At 37.3% G+C, this 14,915-nt stretch overlaps 1 protein-coding gene across 3 annotated transcripts in view; it reads left to right on the forward strand.

The window, feature by feature from the left end:
• AK5 (adenylate kinase 5) overlaps positions 1–14,915 on the forward strand; it is a 312,660-nt gene that overhangs the window by 7,346 nt on the left and 290,399 nt on the right. For 2 of the 3 annotated variants that reach the window (XM_012442778.2, XM_064372527.1), the window contains exons 3-5: positions 4,231–4,398; positions 8,306–8,475; positions 8,582–8,695. In XM_012442778.2, the coding sequence (XP_012298201.2) occupies positions 4,231–4,398; positions 8,306–8,475; positions 8,582–8,695 (452 nt within the window). The remainder of the gene's footprint in view (positions 1–4,230; positions 4,399–8,305; positions 8,476–8,581; positions 8,696–14,915) is intronic. The other variant, XM_064372526.1, reaches the window with a different exon arrangement.

Genomic DNA, 14,915 nt, shown 5'->3' on the forward strand with positions numbered 1-14,915 from the left:
TACATACCCTGTACTCTTGTTAAAAGGGAGATAAATAAGGGGACCTGCTTTCTAAACCTTAAAGTACTAATAAACCTCAGGTATACATTTTAAAAACTAAATCTAAGAAGTTGTGACATCTACCTAGTTGGAAAGCTGCCCTGACTGGGTGTAAAAGTGACTGCAACAAAATGAAATCTTGATGCTTCTATTTGATACAATTTTACACTGTTACTTGTCCTGATTATACGTAGAAGCTAGGCAGGCCACGTGTCAATAGAGAATGGTAAGGACTGTGGCCAAACTAGAGAGCAGAACTGGAGAGAACAGTCATTGATTACAGACAGTTAAGTACAAATTTTGTAAAAATGTCCAGCTGAACAAAACACATCTGTGGGGCTATATTGGGTGCACAAATTGTGAGTTTGGAATTCCTGATCGAGCAGGATAAGCTAAAACAAGAATGGAAAATGTCGGCTTAATTTTCATTAAAATAAGATTGCATGTTAATTTTAGGTTCTCCATACCTACCGATACTTTCCAGAATTCCCACACAGAGATCTTTTAGCTAATCATTGAATATAAATTTTTCATAAACCTATGGTGGTAAGAACATTGCATCACACGGTCTTGTATCTAAAAGGTATGCTAAAAAACAGAAAATGGTTTCTAAACTGATTGGTCCTGTAATAATACAATTCTATTTTGTGAAATGCTTTATTCTTTTGTGCTTTGGAGGTTTTAGCTGTAATGTGTGGAATAGTTTATTACATTCAACAAAATTGCTAACTGCCCAGTATATTAAAGCATAGTGATTATTTCTAGAAATAAGAATGATTTGTGCATTTTTTGCAAAAATATTGCCATAACTACGCTAATGTATTATTACCGTGAAAAATTACTCTGAGAAATGAAACATTTTCATCTTATCAAGTTACTTTTCTAAGTTAAAATATGATCAAGCAAGGATTAAATTATTTGCTCTTTAAAGTGTTAAATACGAGGTAAGCATCCCTTTCTTTCTGTCCCTTTCATACAATTGAAGAATTATCTGTGAACAAGGGTTCTAATCCCATAACCCCAGACATTCATAGAGTCTGTCTTCCAGAATATCTCATTATCTTATATTCAACATGTCCAAAACCAAACACACCATGTTTACTTCAAAACCAGTACTTACTTCTTTTCCTGTTTCCTGCAGTCAGTCAGTAAGTCAGTTGGGCAATAAATTGACCATTTATTGAGTACTACTATGTGTTCAGACATTATTTTAGAACTGAAAATACAACCACCAAGAAAGAACAGACATGGCACCTTCGCTCAGGGACCTTACAGTCTAACAGTGAAGTCAAGCAGTAGAAATATAAGCAGGAGCAAATGGTAGTACAGGAAACTCATATGTTAAGGAATTAACCAAGTTAACAGAGGGCTGAATCTAACCTAAGCTGGGATTCAGGGTTGGCTTCTTGGAAGAAGTGATGTGCTTATACTTGGAGCAGGAAGCTAAGTATATGTTAGCTAGGGAAGAATGGAAGAGATTGTACCAGGGAACAGAGAAGAGAAGTTCCTGAGGCAGACAAAGAGGCTGTAATTTGGTCAGGAATGAGAGAAGTCCAATATTGCTGGAGCAGAAAAGAGAGAGAAGAAAGATACTACATGAAAGGCAGTATGTTCCTTATCCTTTTAGACTTGAAACCTGAAAGTTGTTTTTGAACCGTCACCTCCTTTCATTTCTCATATTCCAGCCCTAATCATGTGTTTTATGTATAGCCATCCATTTCCATTTCCACTGCTGCCACTCTAGCGTAAGTATTTCTCATCTGTTGATTACTTTAACAGCCACCTAGCTGCTACTCTTTCTGTTCTTAGTCGTTCCCTGCTCCAATTCATTCTAACTAGCAGATTAACCTTCCTAAAAAATATATTTCATTGCTTCCTTTCTCTTACCACATGCTGGCAAAAATCCTCCACTGACTTTTTACTGGATTAAAGCTAAACCCTTTACCCTGGTAAAGAGTTCAAAGACCTCCACATTGAACCACACTCTGCCCACCCATTTTATCTTCTGAGTTTTCTCTGTGGGAAACTGTTTCAGTAAGACGTTCTCTTTATTATTAATTCAACAAATATCTATTGGACATTAACCATCTGCCAAGCACAGTTCTAGATTCCAGGGATACAGAGCTCCAGGCAATAGGTAAGGCCCCTGCTCTCATGACACTTCTAATCTAATAGGAGAAGCACACAATGAATGAATGGATACATGAAAAAACTCTGAGATGGTGAAGTGGTAGGTGCTGTGCAGAGCATTAAAATGATGTCCTTGAGATTCACTGGGAGGCTGCACTAGATTAGAAAGTCAGTAAAGTCCTCTTGCAGGAGGTGACGTTTAAGGTAAAGTGTCAATGACAAGAAGCAGTCAGCCATGGGAGCAACAGGGGAAGAACAATTCAGGCAGTTGATTGTGGGGGCGAGCATGAAAGCAGGTAGATCAGTAAGTAGTCTATTATGATATTCCTGGTAAACTATGATGATGGCTTGGAAGAGTTGTGATAGTAGAAATGGAGAGAAGCATATGCATATGGCATATGTTTAGCAAATAAAGTCCTCAGAGTAGATGTGCAGAAAGAGAGAAGAAAGTAATCAAGATAATGTTTTGAGTTTTGTCTTACATTGGATGAAATAATTAAATTTCAAGGCAGAGGGGGATATTGTTGTTAGTGTTTTTCCTGATGTAGCCCTTCCCGGCTCTTTCGAGAGGATATCTACTGTCATCTGCAGACTGCTCCATGCTTTTTATGAAACCGAAATGAGTCTAGTGGGTCTGTAGTCGGTGCCCTTATTTCCCTTATTTATTGCATCATCAGAAAATAGAAAGTTCTAATGGATCAACACCCCTGGGAGGAGATGCAAGCCTTATGCCATGCTAAGATACGGTAGTCCCCTTAGCAGAATTCCTCATGGAAGGGCAGATGGCCTCCTGTTTGCTTTGTGCAAGTGCTGTTTGGGTAGTTGATGCTTCTCCATGCCTCCTGGAATACTGACACCTGAGGTGAAGAAGAGGGAGCCATAAATTATATATAAACGACTAGTTGAGACTATCTCCCTTGGACTTGCCACCCTGTCCTCTGGTCCTTTTGAGTATGTCATTTGAGTTTCCAACTTACAGTCTTTGTACTGTTCCCACCAATTGGGTTATACTTCCTACATTTCATCACCTGTGCTTGTCTTTCAAAGTTCAGGTCCTGCCTCCTTTGCAAATCCTTTCTTACCACTGCACCACAAATGTAATTCATTGAATGACTATGGTGTTTATCAGACAGATATTCATTTTAACACTTATCTGGCTGGTGTTCATGCAGCTATCAGATATAAACACATAAGCTGTACTTTATAAGCACTGAAGGAACAGGACTGTATCTTATTCTTCCAACAAATCATTCTTAACACACTAACATGTCTGGCATGTTATAAATGGCAATAAATAGCAAATATTTATTGCCATCGTAGATACAAACTTAAACTTTTGCTTTTACATCTTTAAATCAAGTAGATTAAAAATAATAAGTATATTGATAAAGTAAAATTAGATGATGTTAAAAGATATTCCAATTGTAGGAATTATTTGCACCCTTCTACCTGACTTATGACAGTACCTTAATTTTTTATTCATTGTGCCACCAAGCCATTCTATTGGACCCCAATAGCACTCCTGGGTCATAGTAAGTAGCTTATCTATATTTGTTGAATGAATGAAAGTCATGATATATAAGCATTAGTTTTATGGACAGGCAGCTACATATGCTTGTGAAGGTTATGTACTACATAACTCCAGAGAGCACCATTTGCAGAGGCCAAGATGTATACAACCTACAAGACTAGGTAGTATCTGAGAAGGTTACTGTAGGGCAGAGGGTGGCAAAGTTTCATGAGCCAAGTTCATCTCACTGCCTGTTTTTATAAATAAAGTTTTATTGAAACACAGGCACACTCATTTGTTTATTATATTGTTTATGACTGCTTTCATACCACCATGGCCAAGTTGAATAGAAACTGCACGGCTCTCAAAGCTCAAAATATTGACTATCTGACCCTTTACGATAAAACCTGCTGACCACTTAGGGAGTCTTCTTCCAGTTAAGAGAAAATAAACCCACTTAATTTTAAAATTGCTTTTACTAATTATTTAAGTGTGAAGAGTGTTTTATTATGGTGTTTTTTCCTTTTCAAAGTTATCTTACTCTTTTGCAGTAATGCCTGAAAATTCAAACTTTCCATATCGGCGGTATGATCGGCTCCCTCCAATCCATCAATTCTCTATAGAAAGTGACACGGATCTCTCTGAGACTGCAGAGTTGATTGAGGAGTATGAGGTTTTTGATCCTACTAGACCGCGACCCAAAATCATTCTTGTTATAGGTATGAGAACAGAAAGCAAAATTCTCATACTGTTGCTATCTCTGTTTAAATATTTACATTTCAAAAAAGTAAATCATTTATTATATGTACAAATACTTAGTTGGATAATGACAAGCATTAGAAACAAAAGCTCAAGGGACAATAAATGGAAATATTCTTAGGATAAGTTTCAATAAAATAGAAATTGTTATCTAATCTAATGCCTATTGCATTTTCATAGATTCCCATTAAAATGTCATAGAAATTCTCTATAATGAATTGAAAGTACTATCTTCAAGATTTATTGTCCTTTGGTTTTATTTAGTTAATCTTTATCATAGGTAACTGAGCCAATTGAAGTTTTCTAAGAGCTGGATGTTGTGGCAGTCCCAGCTAGTAGGAAGGCTGAGCCAGAAGGATCCCTTGATCCCAGGAGTCCAACTTGGGCAGCATAGTGAGACTCTGTTTCTAGAAGGAAAAAAGAAAGTTTTCTAAACATAATGTAATTTTTCCCCTTTAACTCAACAAGTTAAATTTTTACTCACTATTAACTTTAGAGGGAAAAAGAAATAATAATAGATTGGTAAAGATTCATATAAATGAATCTTCTTTATGGCAAATTGGCACCTACAATAAATCCAATTTCACTGTTAAAAGACAAGCAAATCTAATCGAATAGTGTTTTACATAGCACATAATGTCTGAGTATTAAACAAAATAACAATGATAATAGTTCATTTAAAAAAATTTCCACCATGAATCTTATGTTGAATATGGAAATATCAGTCCATGACGTTTCACAAGGAATAGAAAATGGAAATGTTTTAAATATTTTTGAAAAATTCCTTTTTGTCAAGCTGGGAGGATCACTTAGCCCAGGAAATTCAGACCAGCCTAGGCAACATAGTGAGACCCTGTCTCTACAAGAAATTTAAAAACTTAGCTGGGCATGGTGGCACACACCTGTAGTCCCAACTACTTGGGAGGCTGAGGTGGGAAGATAGCTTGAGCCCAGGTGTTCAAGGTTGCAGTAAATTCCACTGCACTCCAGTCTGGGTGACAGAGAGACCTATTCTCGAAAAAAAAAGAAAAAGAATTGTGGCTACTTTTGCAAATTCTTTCTCAAAATCTATAAAAATCATGAAGGGACCTGTGAATATGCAACACGTAGTAATTGTTTCACTTTTCAGTTAGAATCACCTTTCACGGAGACAACCAAAAGCAAAACTCTGGGATGAAATGTTCAAAGCTATTCTAGCTGGTTGCATTAATAGAGTGCCAAATGTATAGAGACCCCATGCAGGGAAGTAGTGCTCCCGAGGACACAGCAATGTTGGCAACTAGGAAAAAAGCATGCACATAAACACACCACGGTATAACAAGAATTTAAGCTCACCAGACTAGAAGGAATGACATTTGCACATTTTAAAGTGAAATGAAAATGGAATTGCAAATATATCTGGCCCTGAATTGTTAACAAAGCCAGATATATTTTGTAAACAAAATTATAGGAAGAGAGTTTAAAGTCAGCTTTTGAAGAGTTAAAATATTCTTATGGCTTTTTTTTTTTTTTGAGATGGAAGATCCTGCTCTGTCCCAGGCTAGAGTGCATTGGTGTGATCTCGGCTCACTGCAACCTCCTCCTCCCGGTTTCAGGCAATTCTCCTGCCTCAGCCTCCTGAGTAGCTGGGACTACAGGCGCACACTGCCATGTCCAGCTAATTTTTTTGTATTTTAGTAGAGATGGGTTTTCACTGTGTTGCCCAGACTGGTCTCGAACTCCTGAGCTCAGGCAATCTGCCTGCCTTGGCTTCCCAAAGTGCTAGGATTACAGACGTGAGCCACTGCACCTGGTCGCCTTAGGGCTTTATGGCAGATACTGTTAATGCCATAAATCTCTATTTTTGAAAGTAGAATGCTTAAAAATTTCAAGTTCTTCCCTAGAAGACAAGGAAACACTTTAATAAATAATGGAAGAACAGGTGAAAAATAATTGGGAGTTCTCTCATCATTTTATGATTTTTATGTGGACAGAACACATTCTTTCTATTTTGTTGTTCTTGCTGCTAGTAGTAAAGTATTGGTCATTATTAACAGGATGAACAAATGGAAGCTTGATTGTTCATGAAAATGGTTTGATATCAAATTGATCTTCTATAAAAGAGCACAAATATTTTTTCTGTGCATTATGAATTTTATATGAAAATGATTAAAATATGTCAATAAACTAAGATCTTTGGAGAAAATATTAATGCTCAAATCTCCCCCACTTCACATTTCTTTTTATTTAGTGAAATCAACTTGTTTCCCAAGGTTGTGATTCTGGTTATAGAATTACACATCGTATTGTAACATTTTATATATCACAAAAATGATGAAGAACCAATAAATGTAAATCATTTTAAGATGATTGAAACAAGGGAAGAAAGGAGAGGGTGGATTTCAGGTTTTCTGAGATAACCGGGGCAATTTTATGACTTTTATGGAATGACAAAATAATTGTACCTGAACCTTACAAATTTGTATTAGTCCCAACCCAAAAAAAGTGAGTAGAGGTAGAGATGCCCACATGGTTTCTCTTCCAGTGCTGCAGAATTTTTTTTAAAGCTGGCTGCCTTAGAACACATATGAAGCTCTGTTATGTTAACATAATCATAAAATATCAGTGAGATGGACCCTAATATTTATAAGTATTAGAGATAAGTGAACAGAACAAAATTAAGCCCATTCTGGCCTTAGAGAAAAGTAAAATAAATAGAAACTTTCAGTAATTAAACTCATCCAATAAGTTAATGACAGAGAATATCTCTGTCAATTGTGCCAATCATATTTTTTGTTGTCCACTGTTGCCTCCATTAGTTGACAAAAATTTGTCTTTCTATCATAACATTCTCAGTGTGTTTGAATTTTTTTAATTAATGGAGTGTATAATCTCTTAGTTTGGTGGTTGTGATTAAGTGTGGAAACACAATTTCTGACATACCTGATTCTTCAAGGAGTAAATCAGTTTGAATTTGTCCATGGAATTGGTCGGAGAATTTTTTTTTTTTATTTCAAGCCAATCCATGATTTGCCCATATATTAGTTAGTTAAAAGCAGCTACTTACAACCAAAACTTACTTTTGATTTGCAAAATAATCTGGTAGCAATCTTTAATCCATTTTGATTTCATTTTTATGTATGACAAGAGATAGGGATCTAGTTTCTTTCCTCTGTATACGGATATCTAGTTTTTCCAACATTTATTGAAGAGACTGCCTTTTACTAAGTGTGTGTTCTTGGCATCTTTGTGGAAAATGAGTTCACTGTAGGTGTGGGGATTTGTTTCTAGGTCCTCTATTCTGTTCCATTGGTCTATATGTCTGTTTTTACATTGCATAAAACTTTTGAATTCAAAGGATATAAGTCAAGGACATGCATAGCAAACAGATTTCAGAAAAGATTTAAATAAGCTGTTTAAATACTGGTGGGCCTTTGTCTAAAAATAGTGGTTACATTTCACCAAATTACACATTAACTCTTTGTTGGCATGGAATCTATTATTGTTATTTTGACCATTGTCTTTTATATCCCACAGATTTTTCTTTGAGTACAGAGGGAAAAAATGTTAGATTTTTTGTAGAAAAATAGTCAAAATTTCTTTCAACTACACTGTTCAAAAACTTTTTAAAAAAATTATCTGTTTCCTCAAATAGGTAGAGGAAAAATTTGTCTCTCATTTAATATAGTTGGTCAAGACATTTCTTTCCTTTACAAAGTCTCTACTTGATTTACACTCAAAGGCAGCACTGAGAATGCCACAAATGGAACCATTAACCACCCTGTCTTGGGGACACAGAATCTGTATCCCAGATGAAAATAGTAATTGTATAAAAGGGAGTTTCTTATTGTAGCAGAAGGTCACAGTTTTGCCTGTTTTAAATACTAGGTGGTCCAGGAAGTGGAAAGGGTACTCAGAGTTTGAAAATTGCAGAACGATATGGATTCCAATACATTTCTGTGGGAGAATTATTAAGAAAGAAGATCCACAGTACCAGCAGCAATAGGAAATGGAGTCTTATTGCCAAGATAATTACAACTGGAGAATTGGCCCCACAGGTACTGCTGTGTAATTTTCCTCTATTCTGCAAAATGTTTTCATACCAATTGAGTATACTAAGTTTAACTGTGTGGTTTTTTTTCCTATCCTTTCTCTTTATAAAAGGAAACAACAATTACAGAGATAAAACAAAAATTGATGCAAATACCTGATGAAGAGGGCATTGTTATTGACGGATTTCCAAGAGATGTTGCCCAGGCTCTATCTTTTGAGGACCAAGTAAGAATGTCTCCTTATATTTTAAATGAACTAGTTTTTGCTTAAAATTCTGGGAATAAAAACAAAAAGACTTCTTGGAAGACTTGCAGTGCTTTTGAATGAATTCTGGTCTGAAAACAGGCAAATACATCAGTATGGGTTGGCAGAAGGTCATTTCTTTGGCAAACACTTAAAAATTGAAGACAGTCTCTGCCAAAAAGAATGATAACTAATAATAGAATTCTTTTTATTGAAAAATGCAAATCTCTCTAAAATTTATTTCAAAATACTTTTTGTACAATTGTTTTTTTTATCTTGAATTACTAAAAATAAGCCTTATTCAGTACTGTCCAGGGATGTAAAGCATTACCCTATAGTTATATTCATGCCAACTAAGGAAACTTCCTTTGGGTTGTGAAATACTGAACCACCTACGTAGATTAAGACAGGGTTCAGTTGCCAAAATTTGGGTAGGCTATGCCTACTCAACCCCCAACACATCTGTTTTAAAGGAAAATAAATAAATTTAAATATTTTATATATCTATTTAAGCTTTAAAAAGCTTAAGTTATTGATTTTTCATTAAAAAAAAATTTAAGGTTGGCCAGGTGCTATGACTCATGCCTATAATCCCAGCACTTTGGGAGGCTAAGTCGGGCAGATCACAAAGTCAGGAGTTTGAGACCAGCCTGGGCAATACAGTGAAACCCTATCTCTATTAAAATACAAAAAATTAGCTGGGCTTGGTGGCAACACCTGTAATCCCAGCTACTCAGGAGGCTGAGGCAGGACAATCAGTTGAACCCGGGAGGCAGAGGTTGCAGTGAACTGAGATTATGCCACTGCACTCCAGCCTGGGCAACAGAGCTAGACTCTGTCTCCAAAAAAAAAAAATTTAAGGCTGGACACAGTGACTCACGCCTGTAATCTCAACACTTTGAGAGGCCAAGGCGGGTGGATGGCTTGAGCCCAGGAGTTCTAGACCAACCTGGGCAACATGGCAAAACCCCATCTCTAGAAAAAAAAACCAAAATATTAACTAGGCATGGTGGTGCACATCTGGGTAGCCTCAGCTACTCAGGAGGCTAAAAGAGACTGGTAGAATCACTTGAGCCCAGGATGTCCAAGCTTCAGTGAGCCAAGATGGTACCACTGCACTCCAGCCTGGGTGACACAGCAACACCCTGCTTCAAAAAAAATTTTTTTTTTTTTTTTTTAACAATAATAGCAGTAGCTTACATTTACTGAGCATTTAATATAAACCAGGCAGTCTGCTAAGCATTTTTTGTGAATTAACTTGTAGAATGTTCAAAATAACCTTGGGAAGTCAGGTGCTTTTGAAAATCACTGTTTTATAGACAATGAGAGTGCAGCTTAGAGAATAACTTGCCCAAGTCATGCAGCTACTAGTAAGTGAAAAAGGCAGAATCTGACTCTAGCCTGTTCCACTCCAAAACTGTGCCCTTAATTGGTGCTTTGAACTTTTTGGTACATACAAATCACTTCGAAAACCTTGCTAAAATGTAAGTGCTGATTCAGTAGGTTGGGTTGGAACCTGAGATCTAGCATTTCTAAGAAGCATTCTCATCATATTGATGCTACCAGTGGGAGCAGACACTTTTTTTTTTTTAAAGGAAAAAAGAAAAATAAAAGAATGAAGGAGAGGAAGAAAAAGGAAGAGAAAGAGGAGAGAGAACAGGAGTATTGCTTTATTGCCCAGGCTAGAATACAGTCTAAAAATGGGTATTGAAAACCTCTTTTATGCCAATAAAAGAGGCGTTATTTTCTTCCCTTATTCCTTCCTGTCTCCATTGTTAAGCACAATTATTGGCATAAAAATTTTTTTAATTACAGAAGTAATATATGCTCATACAAATTTTAAGTCTATCTGTAAAATGTAGAAGTCTATCAACACCCTCGCATTCCACTGCTCCTGCTCTCCTGAGAAATAGAAGTACTGTTAAGTTTGTTACATATTCTTCTAGACCTTTTTCTATACTTACATACATACATGTATGCACACACGTGTACATGCTTATCATATACAGAATCATTCTAAATTTTCATAATGACTTTCTAAGTTATTTCAGTGTTGAATGAGATGATCTTTTTCTACAGACCCTTTCCAACCAGATATAATTCATATTTAAAATTTTTGCCCACCTGATAAGTGGTATTTTGTTTTTTAAATTTGCATTTCTTGGGTTACTATTAAGGTTAAGTATATTTTCATACATTCATTGGCCATTTGTATTTCTTCTTTGTGCGAATTGCCTGTTCTCCTTATCCCATTTTTCTACAGACTTGTTTATCTTTTTGTTTATTTCAAGGAGCGTTTAATGTATTACATATATTGTATTATACAGTATTAGGTAAAATAAGATGTCAGTTTATGTATCACATGAAAGAAGCCCAGAATTGGGCAGTTGAAGGCCAGAGGTAGCTTTACAAAACATTTTTCTTAATGTTTCCATTAACCATCTTGGATCACCTATTACACTAGCATGTCTGTGTCCCTTTCTTAGGTTTCTTCTCCCACCATACATCCAGAACTTCTGGTGCTCAGTCAGCCTAGGAGCTTGGTCCTAATTGCTCTAGCTTTGAAGAGAGAAAAACTGGAAAGTATCTGATGAAGTTTTCTTATTGCTGTTGCTGCCACATGATATTGCTGTTGAAAGCGGGTGCTATGGCAGCCATTCCGTGTGGTTCTTGGTTATTGGTAGAAGTGTGATAGGCAGGCAGGCAGGCATTGCCACCCAAACCTGGTTCCCCTTCACACATATTGAATGTGCTAAACTTGGTAGGTACAAGCAGATGAAGCTACTTGATTTTTTTTTTATCAATTTTCAGACATGCTATGTTGAATATCTTCCTTTTTTGTTGAAAAATAACTCAGGAAGAGTCCCTGGCTTTTCTGGTCACTGAAAAAACAAAAGGTCTCATTTTTAGCTCTTAAAAAGTCCAGTCCAGTCCAATCTAAATCAAAACTTTAATTTCTCATTCACTTTAACATATCTCTGCTGTCCCCAGTTTGGACCAGATTTAGGCTCAGAAACCTAAGACGGTATCTCAGCATCCTGAAATTCCTACTCATGTGACTTGCAGTAGGTGGGAGAGGGAGGGAAGGGAGGATTCTTGTCCACATAGGGAAGAAGTAGGAAAAGCATAACCCTCCGGCAACTCTCTCTGGGTACTTGATCAATCTACATCTTCTCTTATAGAGCCTAATCATGAGTAACAGTACTGATTTGGGTCTGTTAGCAAATTTTACAGGATAGTCTGTTATCTCTATGTAGAATGTGCAGTAACTTACATTTATTGTTTTCAACCACACTTCTGAGGCTGAAAAGGTCCAGTTTGACATCTTCTTAGGTTGGAATTGTAGCAGCCTGGAGGTTTTTGCCACTGTAGGCAGTACAGAGGTGTCTGAGGTCAGTGTCTCCTTTGCTCATCCCGTAGGAGTTAAGCAGGTACAGAGGCAAAGCTGAAATGTTTATGTAAAGTAGTGTCAGGATCAGCCCTGATTATTCCACACCCTATGTAGGCTTAAGCTTCAGGGGTGTCTTTTTTACTGCTACCACTTCTGACCCCAAATGTATGGGGTCTTCCACACCAATTCTCCAATTCTCTGACACCAACTGGATGCCTAAGAATTTAGTTCAACTTGGATACTATCCACAGTTATTTCAGACCCCACAGGTTAAGAGCTCAGTTCCACAAGCCTGTTTCTGCTTCAGACATCAGTTGCAAGTCCCAGCAACCACCTGAACTTCTGATTGACCATCTATAAATTAAGGGTTTTCATAACACTCTCCATAGGTTGTATAATTCACTGACGTGACTCAGAACTCAGGAAAACACATTTACTGGTTTATTATAAAGGCTACAGCTAAATGTATATTTTTATTATGCTGCATCTCCTCAAGGTTTTGCTTTAACTAATTTTTATTTGTTTGTTTTTTAGTGCAAATGTAGGCACATTCATTCCAACATTTTCCCCAAGATTTCCTCATAGATCTGGGGTGTGAGAAGAGGTGAATTTCTGATGTCAGCCATATATGGGTGATGGTCAGACCATTGTAACAAAAGGCCTTAACACTTAAATGGCTTTAGGATGAAGAAGTGTATTTTTCCTCTTTTGGAATAGACTCCATGTTAACAGTTCAGCTTGATTGGGCAGCTTTTTTCCTTGAGGTCATTTAGGGACCATAGTTCCTCCCAGGTTTGTTTTTCTGCCATCTCCTAGGACACTGTCACTGGCTGTGTGGTTGAAACAGGGTTGTAATCACATATGGGTTCCAGCTGGCATGGAAGGGGAAGAGAACGTGAAGGTCTGAAGTCTCAAATCTGGAAGTGACATCCATCGTTTCTGCTCACATAGCACTGCTGAGAATTTAGTCCTGTTGGAATTGGGAGGAAGGCCAGGAAGTAGGGTCCAGCTGGGCAGCCAGGTGCCTGGCAGCAATGTTATCACCGTGGAAGTCTGGGAGAACTCACTAGCAGTTTCTCCCACGATTTGCCTCTCTGGCCATGCAAATGCCTGCCTGCTCCCTTCTTCCCACACGTACAGTGTACTCACTCACTCCCCAAGTAAAACAACCAGAGTCCCATCATTTAGTTCAAAAGTGGAGAATCTCTACTGTATGTATAGTTTTCTTCATCAGGTCTAGCTTTGACTCCTGATACTCAGCCACCTAGAGACTAAATTTCAAGTTATCTTCCTTGTCTACCACTAATAAACAGTGGAGGAGCAAGCCTAGGACAAGTGAAATAAAGGCTCCTATTCAAAAAAGGAAAGTTTGAGAATGTATAGTATTCAGTGAACCAGAGTGAATCCTGTTAGGCAGGGATTGCAAAGGGTCCTTGCCCTGGCAGTGCCTCTGAGAACTTCTTCCTTGTCCATTATCTGCATGACACATTGAAGTGGTATGTTGGAATCTATTATGCTCTCCTTTCCTTTCTTTTTTTTTTCCCCAAGTGACAAGATCCTTCTCTGTCAGCCAGGGTGGAGTGCAGGGGCACCATTGTGGCTCACTGCAGCCTCGAACTCCTGGACCACAATTGGCTAGTTAAAAAAAATTTTTTTTTTGTAGAGACAGGGGCTCCCTATGTTACCCAGGCTGCTTTCAAACTCCTAGCCTCAAGTGATCATCCTGTCTCAGCCTCCTACGTGCTGAGATTACAGGTGTGAGCCACCACAATTGGCTGAGACCTATTTTTTTTTAAAGCCTTTTTTTGGCTAGAATTACGTTTACTTTGGTAAAAACTATTTCTTTCCAAATTTGGTAGATTTCCTCTCAAAAAGAGGAAAAAACAAAAAACTTCTAGTCCATGCTGGTAACTCTACCATAAGTTCTTTTCCAGAGATCGTTATTAAGCTGCTTTATTTCTTTTTTATCTTCCTATTTTTCTTTTTCTTTTTATAGATTGATGGTACAAGTGCAGTTTTGTTAGGTAGATATATTGCATAGTGGTGATTTCTTTGTTTTCTCATTTTAATGACAGTTACCTTGAGGCCACCTAAAACAGCAGGCTTGGGTGGAAAGGCAACATCCTTAGTCTAGGTTTGGCTTCAGAGCTAGTTGCACTTTTTTTGGTGGTAGTGGTGGGTTAATGGGAATTTTTTTTGCAACAGCCTAATCTCCTGCTGTTTGGAGATATACAAGCAGTTGGCTTTTTTAAACTTGTGAAGTCTTAAATCACTGGATACTTTCTTTTTTCTTACATCTGCTTGCAAAGTAGTCAATTCTTTGTTGAGTTAATCTATTTCTTGTAATATGTTGCCAAATACAGCAAAGAGCAGTGAACATACATGGGCACTCTAGTTCTTTCCAGCCATTTCTTTAGCTATAGGCTTCACTGGAACCTGGCATGCCTCCCAAGTTGTCACAGTAATAATGGTGTTATGCAGTGACATAACAGGCGTTTTCAACATTCCACCCTAAAATATCTGGGCCCTTCCTACCCAAGCAAATTAATGCCACATATTTTAGTTTTTTTGATATAGTAGCATCCCCCCATTTATGTGAATATTGTCTGTATTATTTAGAGTAAATCCGAGGTGCTATAATAAAAAAATACAATGACACAGTAGCATAGTCCAGAAACTTATTTCTCTTTTATATAATGGATGGCCTCACCGTGAATGAGGGGAGGGCAATTTCAGTCCTCACATTCATTCAGAGATGCAGGGTTTTTTCCAGCTCATTGTCTTTCTAACTCTACAGCAACCATTCTAAAA

The sequence above is a fragment of the Aotus nancymaae genome, unplaced genomic scaffold (genome assembly GCF_030222135.1).
Source record: "Aotus nancymaae isolate 86718 unplaced genomic scaffold, 86718_ANA_hifiasm-v0.15.2.pri h1tg000007l, whole genome shotgun sequence".
Lineage (NCBI taxonomy): Eukaryota > Metazoa > Chordata > Mammalia > Primates > Aotidae > Aotus > Aotus nancymaae.